This window comes from Oryza sativa, chromosome 2, assembly GCF_034140825.1.
Source record: "Oryza sativa Japonica Group chromosome 2, ASM3414082v1".
Lineage (NCBI taxonomy): Eukaryota > Viridiplantae > Streptophyta > Magnoliopsida > Poales > Poaceae > Oryza > Oryza sativa.
The window spans coordinates 19290234-19310790 of record NC_089036.1 but is presented as its reverse complement, the minus strand read 5'-3'; the positions used below and the strand labels follow the sequence as shown (position 1 = coordinate 19310790).

At 42.8% G+C, this 20557-nt stretch overlaps 4 protein-coding genes across 8 annotated transcripts; 3 read left to right on the top strand and 1 right to left on the bottom strand.

The window, feature by feature from the left end:
- Positions 1-1966: 1966 nt before the first annotated feature.
- Positions 1967-6619, top strand: LOC4329484 (probable magnesium transporter NIPA8). Of its 2 annotated transcripts, XM_015771609.3 has the most exons (14): positions 1967-2066; positions 2824-3104; positions 3500-3587; positions 3683-3744; positions 4108-4193; positions 4298-4371; positions 4840-4942; positions 5023-5151; positions 5261-5360; positions 5469-5588; positions 5676-5766; positions 5836-5890; positions 5992-6091; positions 6172-6619. In XM_015771609.3, exons 2-14 carry the CDS (start codon positions 3012-3014, stop codon positions 6331-6333), a joined length of 1263 nt encoding a protein of 420 aa, XP_015627095.1. In that variant the 5' UTR covers positions 1967-2066; positions 2824-3011; the 3' UTR covers positions 6334-6619. The 2 variants fall into 2 exon arrangements, with proteins under 2 accessions (XP_015627095.1, XP_066163687.1); XM_066307590.1 differs by lacking the exon at positions 4108-4193.
- A 956-nt stretch (positions 6620-7575) lies between these two features.
- On the top strand, positions 7576-9089 carry LOC4329483 (formin-like protein 7). Its single transcript, XM_015771611.3, has one exon. It carries the CDS (start codon positions 7655-7657, stop codon positions 8684-8686), a length of 1032 nt encoding a protein of 343 aa, XP_015627097.1. The 5' UTR covers positions 7576-7654; the 3' UTR covers positions 8687-9089.
- A 2972-nt stretch (positions 9090-12061) lies between these two features.
- LOC4329482 (uncharacterized) lies at positions 12062-15836 on the top strand. Of its 4 annotated transcripts, XM_066307095.1 has the most exons (11): positions 12062-12225; positions 12458-12578; positions 12678-13294; positions 13389-13547; positions 13637-13693; positions 13776-14037; positions 14131-14431; positions 14505-14703; positions 14779-14880; positions 14972-15227; positions 15313-15836. In XM_066307095.1, exons 1-6 carry the CDS (start codon positions 12205-12207, stop codon positions 13806-13808), a joined length of 1008 nt encoding a protein of 335 aa, XP_066163192.1. In that variant the 5' UTR covers positions 12062-12204; the 3' UTR covers positions 13809-14037; positions 14131-14431; positions 14505-14703; positions 14779-14880; positions 14972-15227; positions 15313-15836. The 4 variants fall into 4 exon arrangements, with proteins under 4 accessions (XP_066163192.1, XP_066163191.1, XP_066163190.1 ...); XM_066307094.1 differs by having other exon boundaries at positions 12458-13294; positions 15402-15836; XM_066307093.1 differs by having other exon boundaries at positions 12458-13294.
- Positions 15837-17513: 1677 nt separating this feature from the next.
- On the bottom strand, positions 17514-20520 carry LOC136355262 (protein FAR1-RELATED SEQUENCE 5-like). The gene is made up of 7 exons (XM_066307646.1): positions 20498-20520; positions 20192-20414; positions 19720-19912; positions 19363-19473; positions 18818-19275; positions 18434-18721; positions 17514-18362 (listed from the first exon to the last, which is right to left on the bottom strand). The coding sequence occupies exons 1-7, from the start codon at positions 20518-20520 to the stop codon at positions 17643-17645; spliced, it is 2016 nt and encodes a 671-aa protein (XP_066163743.1). The 3' UTR covers positions 17514-17642.
- Positions 20521-20557: the final 37 nt, after the last annotated feature.

Sequence of the window (20557 nt, the reverse complement as noted above, 5' to 3'; positions counted from 1 at the left end):
GGATGAAGTTCCAGATAAGGAAAGACAACCAGAGTTCTATGTAGAAACGACGAGGACTACTCGGATTGTATCCATATTGGTTTTTCTAGTTCTACTTGGACAAGGGGACACCTATGGGTATAAATACAAGGCCCCCTAGGAGGAGAGGGGACACACCTACCATAGAAGACACGGAACAACAAAAGCCACAACATACAAGCCAACATACGCCAAGACAAAGCCGCCGGATATCAACGTCAGAGATATGTCTGGACCGACCTTATCCGGTACCTACGGAGGCCGGCCGTAGGGTTCTAGCGCTGTCTCTGATGTCGCCGGACATGGATTCGAGGAGGAAGACTACCATGTTGTCAATACGAGTCAGACATTCAGACCACCATGTCGACAACAGTTAGATAGGCTATCCCAAATATTGTACTGGTGTGATTATGGTGAATAAGAGCAATACCGGCTTCGGCCAATAGGATGTAGGGTTATTACCTGACAATTCAGGGGCCCGAACCTGTATAAAAATCCTCGTCCTTGTCTCTTTTACTACAATCTCGCATATATCCTAATACCAACGATCTCCATACTATACAAATACCGGAATCGTGATATTAAACGTCGACAGAACCTACCTAAACCTGTGTATTAATGATACCGTTTAATCTTTACTATAAAATTCATTTATCGGTTTATGGAGCTTAATTAGTACCCTCAACATAAAATTTTCTTTTATGTTACTTGAGATACCAATCAAATCTAGGTGCTTGTTATTGGCTAGGGGTATTATTGATAAAAAGAATTTGTGCTACCTTATGTCCGCATCACTTCCATGAGAAGGCAGGGATTGGCCTTGCTCCTCATCGTGACGCCACATTCCCACCTCATGAATTCAAGCGACATTGCTGGCGAGTGTGTCACTTGTGGGCCTAGGGGATATCACCTGCCACCGCTAGAGCATGTTGCCCCTGTGGTATGTAGATCTAGGTGCTTGCACAAATTTGTAGTCGACAAATGACGAGACCGATTTGATCCCAACAATATACATGTGAAAGAACAATCTTACCCCATCATCAAAAGGCATTCCATATCCATTCTCGGTAAGTTGCTGTACCACTAATTACCGAGCGCTCTAAATGTTAGACTAGACAAAATTGAAGGCCATAATATGGTACAGCCTCTCTAAGAACCGTAAGTATCTTTACATTGAGATTTTCTATTTCATAGTAAGATTTCCAGAGAAACTTTTTCTAGTAGGTCGTAGTTTTATAAATCTCTAGCTCATGTTCCATGTTCTAAATGAAGTCAATTACACGTAGAGGAAAAAAAGAAAGGGACACAACCTTTGTGGTCTACACGGAAAGGAAAGGTTCACCCTCCATTCTCCAAGGTTGGTAGCTTAGCTTAATTGACCCTCAAAGCTAGCAGCAAAAATTCCGCATGAAGCAAAACCAAATTAAAAAAAATGAAAGAAAAAATAGGACAACAAGATAAGTGTAACCCCAAACAATCTTGAAACATTTGTTTCAACCAGCGGTAATGGGATATTTTAGGAGTGTGGTTGTGTGGTTTATCTATTTTGTTTTTTATATTATATAGTCTTTTAGAATTATGGTCTAATATTTTTTCTATAATATAAAATCTCGCATTGTTTTGTGCAGTTTGGTTTAAAAGGTCAGTCATCTTTGCTCCACCAAAAGAACAAACACATGTTTAAAAAAAGTAAAAGAAAAGGAGAAATAAAAAGGAGGACCAACCTGCACGGTAGGCTGTCGTCTGCCTGTCCGTCCCTGTCTGATTCCGCCGCGCCTGACCAGACTCCCCCTTCCCCCGCCGTCCGATCGAGATCCGACGGCCCACATGGGTCCCCTGCCGTCTCCACCTGTCCTCCCCCCCCCTCCTCTCTCTCTCTCCCTCGTCTTTCCTCTTCCCCTTCCTCCTCCTCCTCCTCCTCCTCCACGCTTCCGCAAATTTCCGATCTCCTCCTCCTCCTCATCCAGCTCGCTCGCTCGCTCGCGGCGGAGAATCCAGCCCGAGCAGGCTGGCTTGTGCTTGAGCTAGAATCTCCGGCCCCGTCGCAGGTGATCGATCCGAGCGCCTTTTTCTCATGTTTTTTTTTTCAATTTTATTTTTGTGAATGCTGATGTGCTGCGCGCATTTACGGTCCCCCCAAATCGTGTCGATTTTTTTCGTGGGGGGATTGCTTCCAATGGCGCGAGCTCGCTAGATCTGAGTCGGGAATGGCACCGCAAAAAGAGGGAAAAAAATCCGCGCCATTTGCTAGTTTCGAGATGAGATCCGCGCCGAATTTTTTTTTTGGGTAGTCGTTAACGGACTTTTGTTTTTCCCTTTTCTGTTTGTGGTTTGCTCGAATGTGTTTGCATTCATGCTTTCCTAGCGCTTGGAGCAACTTAGGCAATGATTTGATGATTAATCGATCAAAATGGTTGCTATTTGATTGGAGGCACCATCTGCATTTTGCTTCCTGAATTCGGGGAGTGACTCTTTTCACCTCCCGCAAGAAGTAGTAGGATTTTAGTTGTTGCAAATGGCCAGCAAAGGTACTACAGTAGCCTAATGGAGATTAGGTAGTGAGAAATGGACGGCGTAGTGTAGCATGACATTTTGTTAATCACAAAGTTAGTTGTCGTCCTTGGGAATGTTCGGTGGAAGATTCTGTTCTGAAGTAACAGACATGGTGGTAGCCTCATGATATTCCGTGCTCTGCTTATGCTGGTGTGCTAGGTCATCTTTGAATACCTCATCAAATAACTCTCTTGTTGAATGGTAGTAATCCTGAGTATAAGCGGCTGATATATTGGTGTGACATTTTTGCAGGCTCCGTATCAACCAAGATATAAGCTCCACACGGTTTATTGAACATTTGTGCCAGACTATTGGGGTGAACATTCAGTCAAGTCTTCAAAGTGTTTATTCCAAAACAAATGCAATGAGTTGTCATACAAGGGGCTTGTTGAAGGAATACAACATATATTTATAGGCGATCACCTATATTTTTCTGACTCATGGGCGACTGGGTTATAGGAGCACTGATCAACATTGTGGGGAGTGTTGCCATAAACTTTGGTACCAACCTTCTGAAATTGGGCCATGATCAGGTGCATATGACATCTCTGAATTGGACTATTAGTTACTTTTTACTTTATCCCTAGTGGAATTAATCTGGGTTACCAACTTACCATATGACCTACAACCTTTTCATCTTTATTTCTAGTTTGCCTGGAGAGAATTTTCCGCTAATAAATTAGGATCGCCCTAGCCCCAAATTTACTTGAGTAGGTTGTCTGCAATAACTTGTGCCTTTGATATTAGTGGAAAGCACAGTAAATATAACCTGGTTTTCATGACAATATTTGGTAATGCTGCAGCTGATTTTTGTATAAGATTATGTTAATTTTTTCGTCTTATCTGGGTATATAACATTTGTGTAACGTTGTTGGGAACAAATACAATTCTGGAAAATATGTGATGATTTTGTGTATCTTATTATTAGAGAGAGAAGCTTTCGACAACCAACAACAATCAAGGCAATGACAAATTTGTTCCGAAGTCAGTTATGCATTTTCAAACTTGGAGAATAGGTAATGTTTTCCCTGTAAGGCTTACTTTTTTCATTCTAACATCATTCATGAAATAAATGGAAACCACAAGCTTTTAATGCTAAAATTCTGTTCAGGCATACTGTTCTTTGCTGCGGGAAACTGCCTCAACTTCATGTCCTTCGCATATGCCGCACAGGTTGGTCTATTGTAACCTTTTGAGGCGAAGTTAATAATTGCAATAATGGTATAGATGTAATAGACTCTGTGGTGCACAGACGACTCGTGAATAAAGCTATCTTAGAAATTGTATGTTTGAAACTTTATATTGAAAATTTTGGTATAGTCCTGGACTCTGAGCTTCTTGTTTTTTTTTTTCATGTTGATGTTAACATTACCATACACCCTAACTTTGCTGCTTCTGATGGTGCTTGCTGATGACATGTAACATCTTAATTATTAGTACTAGTGATTCCACCCAATGATATTTTTTTTCATATCCACTCCAGTATTGCAATTAACGTAACTTGGAAAAATGATTGTTTGTGTAATTTTATTGCAGTCACTTCTTGCAGCTCTTGGATCGATTCAATTTGTGTCCAATATTGCATTTGCTTACTTTGTGTTGAACAAGACCATTTCAGTGAAGTATGCATTGTTCTACTTTTTGGAATTTTTTTATAAAGGAAATGAGTTCCAAACTTCCAATACTTGGAATTATAGATTTATGAAGTTTTTACTCTGCTTTTCAGAGTCATGGTAGCAACAACATTTATTGTATTTGGCAATATCTTCCTAGTTTCCTTTGGTAATCATCAATCTCCAGGTATGAGTTAATCCATACATCATTAGTCATTCTGTCTGTATATAGCCCTAAAATAAGTTTGATTTCAAATTTCAGTTGGTTCTTCCATTGTTATTTAATTGGCAATTCAGTTGCACGTATTTGAAGATTCAAACCTTTGACCAACAATTAGGCTGATTATATATTTATCAAACCCTTGGAAATACCCCTTTAGCAAACAAAAATAGACATAATAATAGAAAGTGGTACCATCATATTTCTACATGTCTACTCCAATGTACTTTCAAATGGTCGTGATTTTCTAATTAAATAGCAATATATTGCGAAGATAAATTTTACAGTCAAAGTTCAATTCAAAAATACCATGCTGAGTCATATCATGCTTTTAGAAAAATGGAGGGAGGGAGTATTTTATAATGTACTGCAATTTTACGTTATCTTATCTCAGTTCCCTGAGTGAATATTCTGATGCCATAATCATTTCAACAGTTTACACCCCGGAGCAGCTAGTTGCGAAATACAGCAATTTAGTGTTTGTTCTCTATTGCATGTCACTGGTCTTTGTGGTTGCATTCAATCAGTATCTCTACAGGTGAGATCTTGTCATATAACCTAGTCTATGCCGAAACACAGAATCATATTCTTTCAGACCAAATAATAATCCCGTTGCAGGAGTGGAGAAACTATCATTTCGGATAGTGCGAAACATACTGGCTCACATTGGCGGACATTGTTGCCATTTTCTTATGCTATTGTATCTGGTGCTATTGGATCTTGTTCTGTCTTATTTGCAAAATCATTGTAAGTTACTTTGTATTGATTGAGATTTATGTTCATTTGCTGCAGTTTGAATATATTTTTTAATCTGATTGATTTTTTTTTCTTTCGTCTTTTTTCTGTGGCTATTTAGGTCAAACATGCTGAGGCTAACAATGAGCAGCAGATACCAGTTCCATAGCTGGTTCACATACTCAATGCTTCTGTTGTTCCTCTTTACAGCTGGCTTTTGGGTAATTAAGCTAATTGCAGGCACTAACCTAAAGCGTTGTTCTTTGGACTTCTGTTCATGCCATTGCGATAATAATTTTTTTTCTAATTTAACCTTCTCTGTGTCACAGATGGCGAGATTGAATGAAGGCCTGTCTCTTTTTGATGCAATACTGATTGTTCCAATGTTTCAGATTGCTTGGACCTTTTTTTCTATTTGCACAGGATTTGTGTACTTTCAAGAATATCAAGTGAGTTTCTGTTTGTAAATATTATCGTAAGCATGAGAATCTTGTGTTGCTCATGATAAACTAAGGGTTTTGGATTGCCTTCATTAGGTATTTGATACCCTGAGGATAGTGATGTTTGTATTGGGCATGACATCTGTCTTTATAGGCATCTCCTTACTGGCACCCGACGACAGTAAAGGTTTGTGAAGTTCACTGCCGTGTGCTTTTACAGAAATATACATGACTTTAACTTGAGAATTCTTGGCAGTTGACACCAAAGATGGTTCTAGTGCCACCCAGGAACCTGCAATTGATGCAAACAGGTCTTGTTGAAATCTATTCTTTGCATTAAGATGCATCAAGTTTCAACCTGTATAGTGCAGAAATGTTTTGCCTGTCGCCTAAAACACATGTATCATTTCAGGCCTGGAAAGATGCAGACGGAGGAGACAGAAGTTGATGGTACTAACTCCTTCACAAGTTCAGTAAAAGTAAAAGCAAAACGCATACTGTCCAAGGCAAAGGTGATTTGTTTTTCTTGATAGAACTGATTCAAAATTTTGTACCTGTATTTGACTCTCATCTCATGTGATCTTCCTTGCAGTCGGCTTGCTCCATGTCACTTGGCCTTGGGGAGGAGACCATCAGCGCTTCATCGGTGCTTGCGATGCCGATGGTCTCCTCACGAACAACAGGGTTCAGAGGAATCGCAACCGACCGATCAAAGTACATTCCTTTGCGGTCGACCGATTGGGACAATCTATAGTTGACGATGATTTGAATTACAGGTATACAAGCCAAATGTCTTACTTGGATGTTGCCAAGCGGATGCCAGTAAATTTTTGTTGCTTCCGGAAGGCAACTGTTTATTCCACCCCTATAGCTTAGCTGTAACATGAGTGTATAGTTCGATAAAACTTCCCTTGAAACACTGTCCATACCCAGGTTGTTGTATTTCTTCGAAACAGGTGCCTACAATACTTGTATAAACACGCCACACATGTTAGAACAAACTTCAATGATTCAATTCACTCTTCCCATTGGTGTCCCAAGCAACTTTCACCCTGTTTTTTTTTTTAATCCTGCATCCTTCCCAAATTATATGCAGCCTCTTTTTGTGGAGATATCTTCATGTCATCTCGTGGAAAAGCTTCAGTAATGACAGCGAAAGACGTAGCCTTTCAAGGCAGAAATTTGCTGGCATGAAGCGAGCGTATAGTTATATAACTTGTCTGACCTGTCAATGCAAACCTATATGCTATTATTAATGACTGGTACAGCTACCGCTCTCCTGACGCCGAAGAAACGAACAGTAGCTAATTACTCCAATTGTAAAGTCACTGAGGAAAGACGGCGATGTGTGTCGATTAGTTGGCCAAATTAATCGTTGGCGATGGGTATATCACCACGTATAGTCCATAGTCTATACGGTATTAAAAAAATCTTTTTTTTCTTCGAGTACTAGTAAACGATTAATCGCACGACCGTGTCATTGTGCAGTTTTTTCCACGATACTGCGCGGAACGGCACTGTCTCTATCGATCGATGGCCATTTTTTTCCTGCAGGCTCATGAATCCGTGGTCCTGGAGGTAGGGAACACACGTATAACTTTCTGACAGTCACACACTGCGGGAGAGGAAAGTCACCGGGTTCACAAATGCTACCTGTCACTGATCATCGCTAGTTCCTCAGCCTCTTGAAATTCACAGAATTTTGCTCAAATTTTAATTTTTGGTTTACATCCCCCCGTGACACGTACGCGCACCAAACCCCAATTGCAGTGGCTCCCCGCTGATTGGGTTGGGTCGGGTTAGCTTTGGTTTCAATGCTGACCGTGTCAAGAGCCGAGCGCGCGAGCAACCACCACCTCCACATCGCTTCACGTAGACACGTCCACCTTCCGGTCGTCTTCCCTCCCTCGCGCGGCCACCGCGTCATCGTTCGCAGTCAGCTCGGTCGGTCGAGTTCTCCCTTCTTAACCTCACTCGTTCTGGATCTTCTCCTCTCGTTCTCCCCTCTTCTGCTCCGTACGTACGTGTTGGGTGCGCGCGCGTTGTACTGGAGGAGCTGAGGAAGCGATTGATCGATGGATCATCGGTGGTGGCCGCGGCGGCGGCCGGAGCCGGCGGCCATCGACATCACGTGGGTCTCGTGCAGGGGCGTCAGGTCGTCCGTCCCCTTCCACACGCCCTGCCTCTACGCCTCCATCTACCTGCACCACCCGTCGCCGTCGCCTTCGTCGTGCGGGCGCCGCCGCCCGCACCGCGTCAAGACCGCCACGGACCGCGCCGGCGGCGGGAACCCGGAGTGGGACGCGCCGCTGCGGCTCTACCTCCCCTCCTCCTCCTCGTCGTCGCCGGCGACGTCGAGCGACAACAAGGACGAGGTTCTCTTGCGGTTCGAGCTCAAGTCGGAGGTGGCCGTGCTCGGGGACGTGCTGTCCGCGACCGCCGCCGTGCCGGTGTCCGAGCTCGTGGCGGACGGCGCGACGCGGCGCGTGTCGTACCAGCTCGCCGGGCCCGACGGGAAGCACCCCAACGGCGTCATCTCCTTCTCCTACGCCGTCCACGCCGCCGCCGCCGCCGACACGTCGTCGTCATCACCCAGCAGCGACGCCGACGACGACCGGAGGAGCACCACCACCACCACCACCAGCGGCAGCGAGTGCGACGAATACTCCATCACTCCACCTCGCTCAGCCGCATCCAGAGCGATCACTCTCCCTCCGCCGCCGCCGTCGTCGACGATGTACCCGGCAATAGACTGGCCGCCGACTGAGCAACTCATCCCCATGCTACTCTACCCGCCGGCGAAGCCTCATACTACGGCCATTGTCAAGGGCTCGACGTGCTACCCTCCTCCGCCACCGCCGTCGTCGACTCCTCCGGTGGAGCCCGTCGCGGTATTCCCGCCGCCGCCGTCGCCGGCGTGCGGCGTGTACTACCCGCCACCGACAGTGAGGGAGCCGGTCATCAACAGAAGCGGGATGTACCCGAAGGTAGACCTTGATATTCCGGTGAGTTGCTACCCGCCGCCGCCGACGGCGGCGACGATGTACGGCGGGGGATGCGGGTACGCGGCGGCGCCGGAGTGGGACGGCCGGTGGTTGCACGGTTGAATATATAGCACGTGCGTCATCGTCGTTGCTGCGCGCGGGTTCGATCGTTTCTTCATTTGTGCCGCGCGCCCTCTGCCTCGTTTTTTTAAATTATTTTTGTGTTTTAAATTTGTTTGTTTGCTTAAAGGTGTGTGTTCACGCTAAAATTAGAAGTTTGATTGAAATTGAAACAATGTGACGGAAAAGTTGGAAGTTTGTGTGTGTAGGAAAGTTTAATGTGATGAAAAAGTTAAAAGTTTGAAGAAAAAATTGGGAACTAAACCAGACCTAAGTTTAAGTTTTGGGCATAGGCGGAGAATGTGGGCGGCCTGTAGTTCTTCTTTGCTGCTTCAATATACCCTTCCTACTGTATTTTGTAATTTTTTGAGAAAATATACTGTGCTACTCGTTGGAGTTCTATGAATTACAGGAGCTTATTACTTTATTACTTTAGCCTATATAAACAATCATCTTTACTCGAATTACAAATTAATTAATCTACTGGCCTACACTAGAAGCCATTGAAATTGATTCCTTGTTTTTCTTCTTTTCTTTTTCTCCTTCTTCGGCTTTGCTTCTCTTCTTCTCGCTAGATCGAGCGCCGGTAATTGAGATAGCGTTATTAACCTCTTCCAGTGCAATTACAGATCGGTATCTATTAGGGTTTAGGGTTTTGGCCGAGAGATTAGAGCATCATTGGTACGGCTCGGGAGCTTATCTCCTATTAATACTCAAAATCAGTTTTAACCGATCACAAAAACTAATTTCTCTCTCATCTCTTTAAATTAGACTCGTGGGCTCATCCAATAAAATCAACCAACACTACTATAATCTGTTTTCACTCGGGAAAAATAAAAAATGGAATTGCTAACCTTCATGCAACAAAAATTTAGGAGGATTTTTATTGAATGTTTGACCATTGAATACGTGTCAAGATTGGCATCCACAATAAGGCGGCAGTGGTCCTATTCTGGGTTAAGGTCAGGCTAGGAGGGGGTGAGGGGAGGAGGAAGAAGGGGGTTTCCCTGACAATTAGAAGGATGGTCATGGGCGGCTTAGGATTGGCAGTGAGCGGTGGACTAGCTAGGGTGGGCGCTCATGCAGTGGCTGCAGCATAAAACAAAGTGACTAGTTAGGAGGCAGTGATCGATGGTGGTGAATCCAATAATGGTAGGCGGACAATATCGAAGACGGGGAAGATGACAAGGTGAGGGCCCCTCACTATCGTCGGCTTGAGGAGGAGAAGATGACTGGGGGTGGGAAAGTCCGGTCAGGGAGACCTCGCCGACATTGTTGGCCGGCACCTTTCAGCTAGCTGGTGAGGCTGAGTGGCGGCAAGCTGGGAAGGTGACGGTGGAGTATTGAGTGCTCGAGCATGGTGGCGGATTCAAGTATATAGGATGGCAGCGCTGAGAGTAAGGACGGAGGGGTTAAGATTATGGATGTGTGCACGAATCTTAAAAAGCAATCCAACAATCCAAAAATCACATAATTCTAGGCAGTATTCCTAATCAATTGGTACTTGGTATATAGATAGACCTAAACATAAAACACAGACACATGTAGGCGATACTCGATCATGCAGCCTCTCTACTGTGGGCGCATACATCTCCCACAGAGTTATCGTAAGTTTTATATACTGCATCTATTTTATTTAGATAGATGACATTATTGACTTTCTAAGTACATATAACATTTGACCATTGTCTAATTCAAAAAAATCTATTGTGATTATAGAAAAATATAAATCATTTTTAAAGTTTTTATAATGAAAAAATAAGTCACAACAAAATAAATAAATGATACTCTTTTTAAGGTAAATGGTCAAATGTCATGCTAAAAGTAAAAAACGACAAAATCTAGGAGCATAAAAACAAAGGGTGTGGTTACATATTCACTAAAATTATATTGTAATTATGTTTAGAATTTTTTTTGGAATTTCATCGAATATTAAATATGTATTTCCTAAATTAAATATTTTGAAAAATAAAATTAACAAATATATTTAAAAAAAATATAAGTAATCCAGTAGAACAAAGTTTTCTAAGCTAATTATATGTTATAAACCTTGGAGTAAATAGTTTGTCGAAATTATTCGATGGATAATGAAAGAACGGGGTAAATTTCTGTCTTTACACTATATAACATGATAACAATTCAAATTCAACCTTTGATTCGTGATATTGACGACAAAACGAGTGAGCGACTCTGACGCAAAAATTGGCTACAAAGTGCTGCCTCTCCGATATGAGATTCTGTCTACAACCTACGTGGTTTTAAAAAAGAAGAAGAATACAACCTACGCCCACCATATTAGGCGTCAAGGTCAAGGCCCCAACGACCGGGCTCGCACGAGTACAGAGTGTTAAACCGGGACTGGAATACTGATCAAAGATTCTTGGTGACTTGAGTTAGGTGCTTCCATTCATCAATTTGTAGTACATATTTTAGTAACTACGGTATTAATTCTAACCCTCTCGTCGTTTGATTATTTGCTTATCAGCCATAACCAACATCTAAAATTTTAAAAACTGTTAGGCCCCATCGTTTGGCTCGGTATATTAGAGGATAAAAATGAATTTGTAGGTATAATATATATATATATATATATATATATATATATATATATATATATATAGGACACTCATATGGGGCACCATGGTGCCCGGGCACCATGGTATCAAATACACAAAATCACTCAAATTTTTCAAAATTTTCAAATTGTGAGTATATACCTAGTTATAATAACTCGATTCATACCTATACCTATCAACAAAATAACTCAAATTTAACTTTATTTCACAATCCATGATTACATACCTAACTAATTATATGTATGGATGCTATATACCTAGAATCAAAATCTAACAAAAACAAGTTCAAATTCAGTTCAAACTTGCTTTGAACTAGTTAGTAAAGTAGCTAATGTTAATATCTAAGTAATTGAAAAAGTTTCATACTCATTTGAATTAGGTATATACTCAATTTCAACAATGGTGCCCGGGCACCATGGAGCACCAAACAAATTTACTATATATATATATATATATATATATATATATATATATATATATATATATATATATATATATATATATATATATATATATATGAAAATTATATGCTACTACCGGGAGTGCTACTCCCTCCCTATCCACCCTCAATTCAATCGTTTGCCCTGATAATGGTAATGACTATTAACGGGTTTAATGAATCCAATATTTTCACCGGTTTTTTTTACCCGTATTTTTTCTCGGTGATCAACAGAAGGTTGTTTCTCTTCTGCACCAGATTCGAAATTTGAAATAAGAGTAATCAGTTTGTTGTAGATAGAAATTTGTTCGGAGACGAGCTAACCAGAGATTTTTCCGGGTGGTTTATTCGCACTTGAGTTTTCTTATCCAGAGCGAGAAAGCAGGATGATTCTCCCGTCGAGCAGAACATTATCAATCTAATATCGTTCTCTGCGTTTTGTTAGTTCTTAACACAACTAAACTCAGATTGGTAGCCTCGCCGGCGGCTGTGCTGAAAGCTCTAGCATGGAGAACTCCCGTTTCAAGGTTTGTTGGCGTATTCATCTGTTTTTTTCCGGTGAGTACAGTGGAGGCCATGGCGACGATGAACAACACGCTGAGCGCCCCAATCTTGCGCGACACAGTGTGCGTGCCGAGCGCCCCGACGACAGCGCCGTCGAAGCTCGTGGCGGCCATGGATGGATTTTTTTCCTACTATTGAGTCTTTTCTTGATCCCATCTGTTACTAATTCATTTTGTTAATGGTTTGCATTTGCAGCACCTTTGCAGTCCTGCAGCAGGTGCGAATGTTTCAGGTGGTAGTGGCTCTAGTTCTGTTCTCACTAGAGCTCTCCATGCTGCTCGAGCAAGAAAGATGTATCAGCGGAAGCAGCTAGCTGGTATTGCAGTCTCAAATTCCAAAAAAACAAGTGGCATCAAGGGTAAAAAGGTAGTACAAGAAAAAATTTACACCAGGTGCACTCCTGCTATTCTCTCAGATCTGTTCTCAGATATTGGTGACCAGCAGAAAGAGCTAGTGAGGCAAATGGGGTTTGACGGGTTGCTTTCCATGAGACTGACTAAACTGAACAAGCAATTTGGAGCATGGATTCTGTGCAAGCTAGACCCATCATCAGGTAATCTGTTTGCTGGATCTAAACATGAAATTTGTTTGACCTGTGAGGATGTCAGCTTACTTTTGGGAATCCCTTGTGGACGGAAGCAGATTTTACCTGCAATTAAAAACGAGGTAAAAGATGTTAAGGCTTATATGTGTGAAATCTTTGAGAAAGATTCATTTGACGGAATAACAATTGCAACGATTCAGAGGATTTTGGAGAAAAAATTTACCAGGACAATGACTGTTCACGAACAGATTGTATTCAAGACTGCTTTTATAATCTTCGTTGTAACCAAATTCTTGGCTCCTCAATCTGTTAACAATCACATATCTATAAGGTATATGAAGGCTTTGGTTGATGTAGAAAATATTCACAAGTACAACTGGGCAGAATTTGTTTTGCATGAGATTAAAGATGCAGCAGCAGCACTGCAAGACAAAATACGCCATCGAAAAAGCATTGGTTACATCAATGGCTGCATTATACTACCTGAGGTGAGATTATCCTAGTATTCGTTGGAATTCTTTGCCTTTTACTTTCTGCTATACTCGCATCAACTTTTCACATGCTATAATTTATACTGCTCAGCTTTTTTATCTGCACCATCTGGATTTTGGGACGGACACTCCTGGGCATGAAAACATTTCAAGGATTGGCGTGTACAATGACTCCATGATAGCAGAATTCATTGACAGGGATGTAATTCTCAAGAACCGGAAACCTTTCCCTGCGTATGGAAAGATGAAGGTAAAATCAAGTCTCCTACAAGTAGTATATTCATATTGACAATTCCCGAATGCAGAAAGTTCAGACTTTTGGATTTTTTTTTGTTTCAGCTGCGTAACCGACATGTTGAAAAATGCAATCTTGGCCATCCTACGGGTGCAACAGAGGTGCAATCTCATGAAGTTTGTTAATCTATTCCATATTAAAAAATCCATTTGCGATAATAATTGTTAATATACATGTGCATAGGCTGCCCATGTGAATCGAAGCTTCGACACCTGAACGGACATCGAGCCCCCAAGCTTTGATCTAGGTATTACACAAGATATCGAAGATGCAAACATGGTGGCATGTACCCCAGGTCATGACATCTCCAAGGTGGTTGAAGACTCTGAGAAAGCACAAGAACTCAAAGCACATACCCCAGATCAGGCAATCTCGAAGTTAGTACAAGCCTCTGACGAAGCTGGAGAGGATAATGCGGTGTAGAAAACTCCCTTTTCTCAGAGCGGTAATTATCCCCACCGGCCTGTTTCTAATTTTTATTTTCATTCATAACCAACCACATGATACTACTTAGTTTGACTGTTCTGAATCATAACAGGTTACCGCCAAACAAAACTTAGTAGTTTCTCTCCGCACTCTTTGCTAAAAGAGACGAGTGGTGCGAGGATTTACATGCGTGAGGAGTACGCATGTACAAAGTTCCCACCTAAATCCAAGAGGAGAATTATCGGAGGTCCTTCTGATATCCTATTCGATCGGCCAAAGAGGTCTATTAAACCAAGCCGTTCGGTGAAATCACCATTTCTGAGCAAGCAACACTCTTTCGTCAGACATGACTTGAAGGCACTTGATGATTTATACACCTATGTAACTTCAATCACTGATGAAGAAGCTGTTAAGTAAGCCACCTATCCGAAATGTTTCATTCTTTGGTACAACCATCATTTATAATACATATATCACATTTACCAGGAAAATTTGGGTTCACATCTCTCAACCTGTCCCTATGTCATTAAGCCTACATGACATACAGCAGGCTATTCGGCTAGACACTCAAATGCAAGAAGAAACATTCAATGTTGCAGTTCAAGTTTTGGCATCATATGAGATACATAGATTTGGAGGGACATATTTCGTAGGCTGGAGACATTTCTTAAACCAGGATTTTGCAGTAAGTGCTTGTAGTTACACTCAACTATTTTAATTCATATTTTAAAGGTCTAAATATTTTAATATGGCCCTGTAGATGTTTGCAACTGCTAGTGATGACCTATGGAACCCAGAGGATCATCTACCATCATTCAAAGATGACTCCCTGATACCATATGACCTACCAAGTTGCCACCTGGTATGTCATTTTTCAGCGTCTTGAAAAATTAATTACGTCAAGTGCAAATGTGCAGGCCACTAACTTTTGCATTCTCAACATTATTCTGTAGATATTTATTCCACTCCTTCAACCTCTGCACTATTCTCTTTACGCATTTGATATGGGGAAAAACAATTATGCATCCTCGACCCACTGAGAGACGCCTCGAAAAGATCGGAGGATACTGCAGAAAGACACTCCAAAACAAAGATTCACATTTCAAATGCTCTGAAGGAGTGCATGAATCTTGCATTTCCGGATTGGGACGAGGATATACCAAACTGGGTTTCTGAGTTCCCTTCGACCATACCAGCTTTAAATAACAGGTTCGAGTTGATAATCCCGATTTGATCTAAATTAATATTTTCATTCTACTCAAATTTGGGCATTACTATACTTACATTATGCTAGGCTGGATTGTGCCTTTCATGTGCTATACTACATGAGAAACTGGGATGGAACTCGTCTTGTCAACCCCTCATTAACTGTGATAACAACAGGATCAAGGAAATCTTCGAAAGGAGTTTCTGTCCAACTTGCTGTCATTCAAGAAAAACGAGGCTATTCTGCCGGACTTCGTCACTCACGGCCTAAAGTTATCTAAGAAGATATGAGCATGTTATGCAAGCAAGCCAGAATAGTTGCAGCATTTTTCTTTCGAAAATTTCTTAGTTCAGAATAATTTATGTCTGGTATAACTGTATTCAAGGCTATATGTACCCAGCTATTCTTTTTACAAATTAAGGATTCTGTCATTATCCTTCCAAACGTCATAAATCCAGGGTATACCAAAATCAAATCCATGTTCATTTAAGGGTTAATTTGATCCATGTCACTGTAAATTTGGCTATTCAGAAAAATGCCATTACAATTTGCCTATTTGTAACCGTGCCATTGAAGTTTTGCAGAAATTAGAACCGTGCCACTCCCCTCCTTTTCCGTCTTCTCCGTTACAGCGCGCAGCACGGATCGCCGCCGCCGCCGCCTCAATCAGCCACCACACCTCGGCCTCGGGCCTTGAGCTCCGCCGCACCTCCGCCGCACGTTGGCCTCGGGCTGCCGCGCCGAGCCGTCCTCGGCTTGCTGCGCCGCTCCTCGCCGGCCACCGTAGGGCCGCGCGGCCACACCCCGCCGCCATCCACACCTCGCCGGCCACCGCAAGGTCGTGGCGCCGCCCGACCTCGTCGTGCCCTCGTCGGGCTGCGCCATCGTCGCCCAGCTTCGTCCGCATCACGCCGCCGGCCATGCCAAGCCAGGAAAGAAGAAATCGAAGAAAAGAGAAAGAGAAAAGGAGAATCGAAGAAATTGGCGGCTCTGTCGCAACCTGCGGCGGCGGCGGCAAGCACGGCGTCCGCGCGGCTTCACACATCGGCGCAACTGGTGGCGTCGTCGCCGGAGACATGGCTGAAGTCGAGCTTTGTGTAGGCTGTACCCCTCCTTCCAGTCATCCAGCACCAAGTGGAGATGGCGTCGGCGCCGGCTGTGCTCGTCGCAGCTGCAGCTACGGAGGCAGCGGGAGTAGTAGTGGCTACCACCTGTGCCGCTCGAGGTGGCGTACGCATGTACACCGGCGACGAACACATGGTCCGGCTCACGCCGCCGCGAGCGGAAGCGGAGACGACGAAACCGCCGCCGCCGCTGCCGACTGCTCGCCGGCGGAGAATGGATCGTAGCATGGAAGCTAGATCAATTTTGTGAAACTAATTAACTCGTGCAATTAACTCGCCGGCGGAGAATGGATCGCAGCATGGTCCATCGCCGAGCTTAATCGCCGCCGCTGCCGATGCCCATCTCCTGCTCCCGCCGCCTATCTGCGCGTCCACACCTCACCGGCGGCGTCGGTCTCGGCGCTAGAGCCAAGGAGGCGGTGGTGCGTGGGGACGAGGCCGTGAGGCCGGTGGAGGAGGCCGTGGGGTTCCTCGACCAAGGCTGTCAGCGGCAGCCGCGTGCGGTGGCTGACTGAGGTGGCGGTGGTGCGCTGCGACGGAGAAGATGGAAAAGGAGGGGATAGATAAAAAAGGTAACAGGAGTGACACGGTTCTAATTTTTTTAAAATTTCAATGGCACGGTTACGAATAAACAAATTGTAATGGCATTTTTCTGAATAACCAAATTTGCAGTGGCACGGATCAAATTAACCCTTGATTTAATATAGCAACTTCTGTACTAGTATTGAATTACATCTATAATTGCAATACATCACGTGATCAGCTCTCACCAATCTAGAAACTCAGTGTGCACATCAACAATCCTACTACATGCTCTGCACTCCTTCGAAAAGAGAGCAGAACCTGCTTGGCTCCAAATCAGACCATGAACACCACCAAACTAAAAAGAAGTCATGTTCTGCTACTAGTGCAGAACATGATGAAAAACATGTTAAGCTTCTGCCATGATTCGTCCGAAACAAAATCAAACATACACTACGTGACACAGACATGTTCTGCTACTAGTGCAGAACAAGATGAAAAACATGCCATGCTTTGCCATGATTCGTTCGAAACAAACTCAAGCAGAAAGTACGTGAAATGTTCTGCTGCAAACCAAACAGAAGAAATTGCTCTGCTCCGGGTGCAGAACAAGAAGATCAAAGTGTTCTATTTCCACCACGATTAGAGTTCGTAAAATGCAAACAGTGTTTGTAAAATCCAATTAAACATAACCTCTACATGTTCTGCTAACGAAATATATTACAATAGGCCCCATGTTCTGCTAAAATCCATTGGAAAGAGAAAAATCACTCACTTCTTCCTCTCATAACTAGACTTGCGACCACATGTATTCCTATAGTGACCATGACCACCACAAAGCTTGCAGTACCTAATCTGCTTTGTTGGTTGTTTTCTTTCTTTAGCATGATTCATTGACTCGTCGTTGGAGGTACTCTCACCAACTTTCTTCTTCTTTGCCTTGCTAGAGGTCTCTCCCTTTGACATGAGCCTGGTACTCCTCGGCCGTCCATGACTTCTTCTAACCTCTGGAGGGAGTATGTCTTCTTCGTTTACATCAATCATGTCCTCAACAACGAAATCCTCGTCAGCAGAAACATCCTCTCCATCGTCGTCTTCAACGCCTACACATATGCCATCAGACATTGAATCCTTCGAGTCAGAACTGTCATCACTCTCAACCGCAGGTTTCTTCCCAAGTGTTCTTCCTCTGCGACGAATTTCATTGTTGTTTGCTTCTTGCGAATTAGACATGACCTTAAGTTCTCCCACCAGCTTTGTCAAAACTTCCACTGTCTTCTCATATGTTTCTGCACTAGTACCACCAAGCCTAACCAAATCAAGTATAGACTTGTGCAATAGGGTGTTGCGATAAGTTCTCGACGCTGCTGCCTCCTTATCATTCAAGTAAGACTCCTCCAAGTGCTTTGGGATACAATCCCTAGCATCCTTTGTCCACCTCTTCAGGATGTATTTCTTCGGTATTTCCGTGAAACCGTACTGTACCAAAACCTGTAAAAACAAAATGCATTAACACAGAAAAACACAACAGCGATACAAGAATGCTTAATAACCGAACATACTCTGATAATATGGGAGCATATAATTCCCAAGTGTTCAAAAAGCTTGCATCCACATGACAACTCCTGTTCTGTCATATTAACATGAACCTCAAAAACTTTACTGCCCCAACTTTGCAAGGTGTCATCACCAATATGTACTAGCTGCAGAACATGCTGATCCAAAGTTTGATTAACCATATATGAAAAGCTGAGCTTGAATTGCTCCTTGAACCTAGAAAAGGCACCCCTAGTGTACACCTGAGATGCATGTTTCTTGATTGGCGAGCTAGTTAATGTTGAAACCTTCTCCTGAAATTCCATAAAAAAAGACAAGCAGATTAGAACACAACGAAGAAAAATTACAGAACACCGATATATCATGTAGAAAACATAAAAGAAACATACATTATATGTGTCATGCTCCTCAGCGTCTTCCGCTTCAATCCTATCATTGTAGAAATTCTCATACCTCTTTGCAAATCCATTTAGTGAAGATGATGGTTTTACATACTTTTTCAGAACATGATTCATGCTCTCACTTCTTTGAGTAGTTGACATCTTTGCAAAAAACAATTCCCTGAAGTAAGCTGGAGCCCATCGTTTCCTTATGCCCCACATCCTGCGCAAATACACGCTAGACTCGAGATTATACTGCTCCATTAAATCTTTCCAGGCCTTCTCAAACTCTGCCTCTGTTTGGGGTTCATTTAACACCCGGTGGAACTCCTCTTTGAACTTGCTTCTTTTACTGTAAATGTTCCCCAAGTTCTCCTTAGCATTCTTCAGTACATGCCACTTGCAAACTCTATGGACAGTTTCTGGCCAAACTGCTTTGATCGCCACCTCCATTTGATGACAGTTATCTACAAAGAAGATCACAACCAATCGAGATTACATACTGCAGCAAAGAACATGAGACAAAACACTGAACAACCCAGAAGAGAACACACCTGTTAGAATTGCAGAAGGTCTCTTCCCATGCATAGCCTCAGTAAATGTCTCAAAAAGCCACTTAAACGCTTCAACTGTCTCCTCCCTCAACAAGGCACAACCAAAAATTGCTGTTTGAAAATGGTTATTTACACTGACAAAAATCCCAAATGGCATGTTGTACCTATTAGTTTGATATGTAGTATCGAAAGTGATTGCATCCCCAAACTAGTCAAAACTTAATCTGGACAGTGAATGACACCAAAATATATTTTTAATCCTTGAAGCACCATCGATCTGTATGGTGTAAAAGAAATTCTTACTACGGCATTGCATTTCCCTAAAAAAGTTCAATGTCTTCTGCACATCTTTGCTACACTCATCCCTTTTGATGGCATATGCCATTCTTGTTAGAGCCCTCCTTGTGAAGGGAGTTAAAGACGGTCCTCCATGCATTCCAGCAACTAATCCATACATAGCAGTAGGTGTCATCCCATTATCCATCATTTCCTTAATATTCCTCTTTGTCCCTTCATCAATGAAATTATGAGACCTGAAGTGCTTAGTATGCTGTATGTCCCGTTTCATACCATGGTTATGCTCACTAACAAATGCAGAAACTCTCCACTTTTGTCTTTCAGAGGAACGATTTAACCTGACCATAGCCTTGCAGCCTATCCTAGTCGGCGGCCCAGTTACGGTTTTATCCCTACCCTACATAAATTACGGGAACACCTTGTTATGCGAAAACCTATCAATTAATGTTCCTACATAGGACATTCTGCAAACTACAAAATCCAATGAAATTACGAAACCATGGAGTTCCCTAAAAAACTGCAATGATTTTACCTCACGAATACAGCAGAACTCCTGCATGGACTTGACACCTCCATCTTTGAACCTGTTCTTAGATCTCCTTATACCAAAACCAGTGAACCTAGCGTACAAATTGTAGAACGCATAGCCATCAGAGTCCTCATCAAAGGTCTGCCCAATCTTCGGCACCAGAATGGTTGGGTCTGAAAGTAAACTAGGCAGCAGAACACTATCTTCCACCTCCTCAACTACGATCCTAGTATCACAGTGTAAGAATGAAACAAACAATTATGAAAGGGTTTATGTATATTATAATCCCAGAGAGAAGAAAACCATTACCTTTCCATCGGAACAATGTCCATGGTTTGGCCACTACGATCCTCATCACCTCGCTCAGTC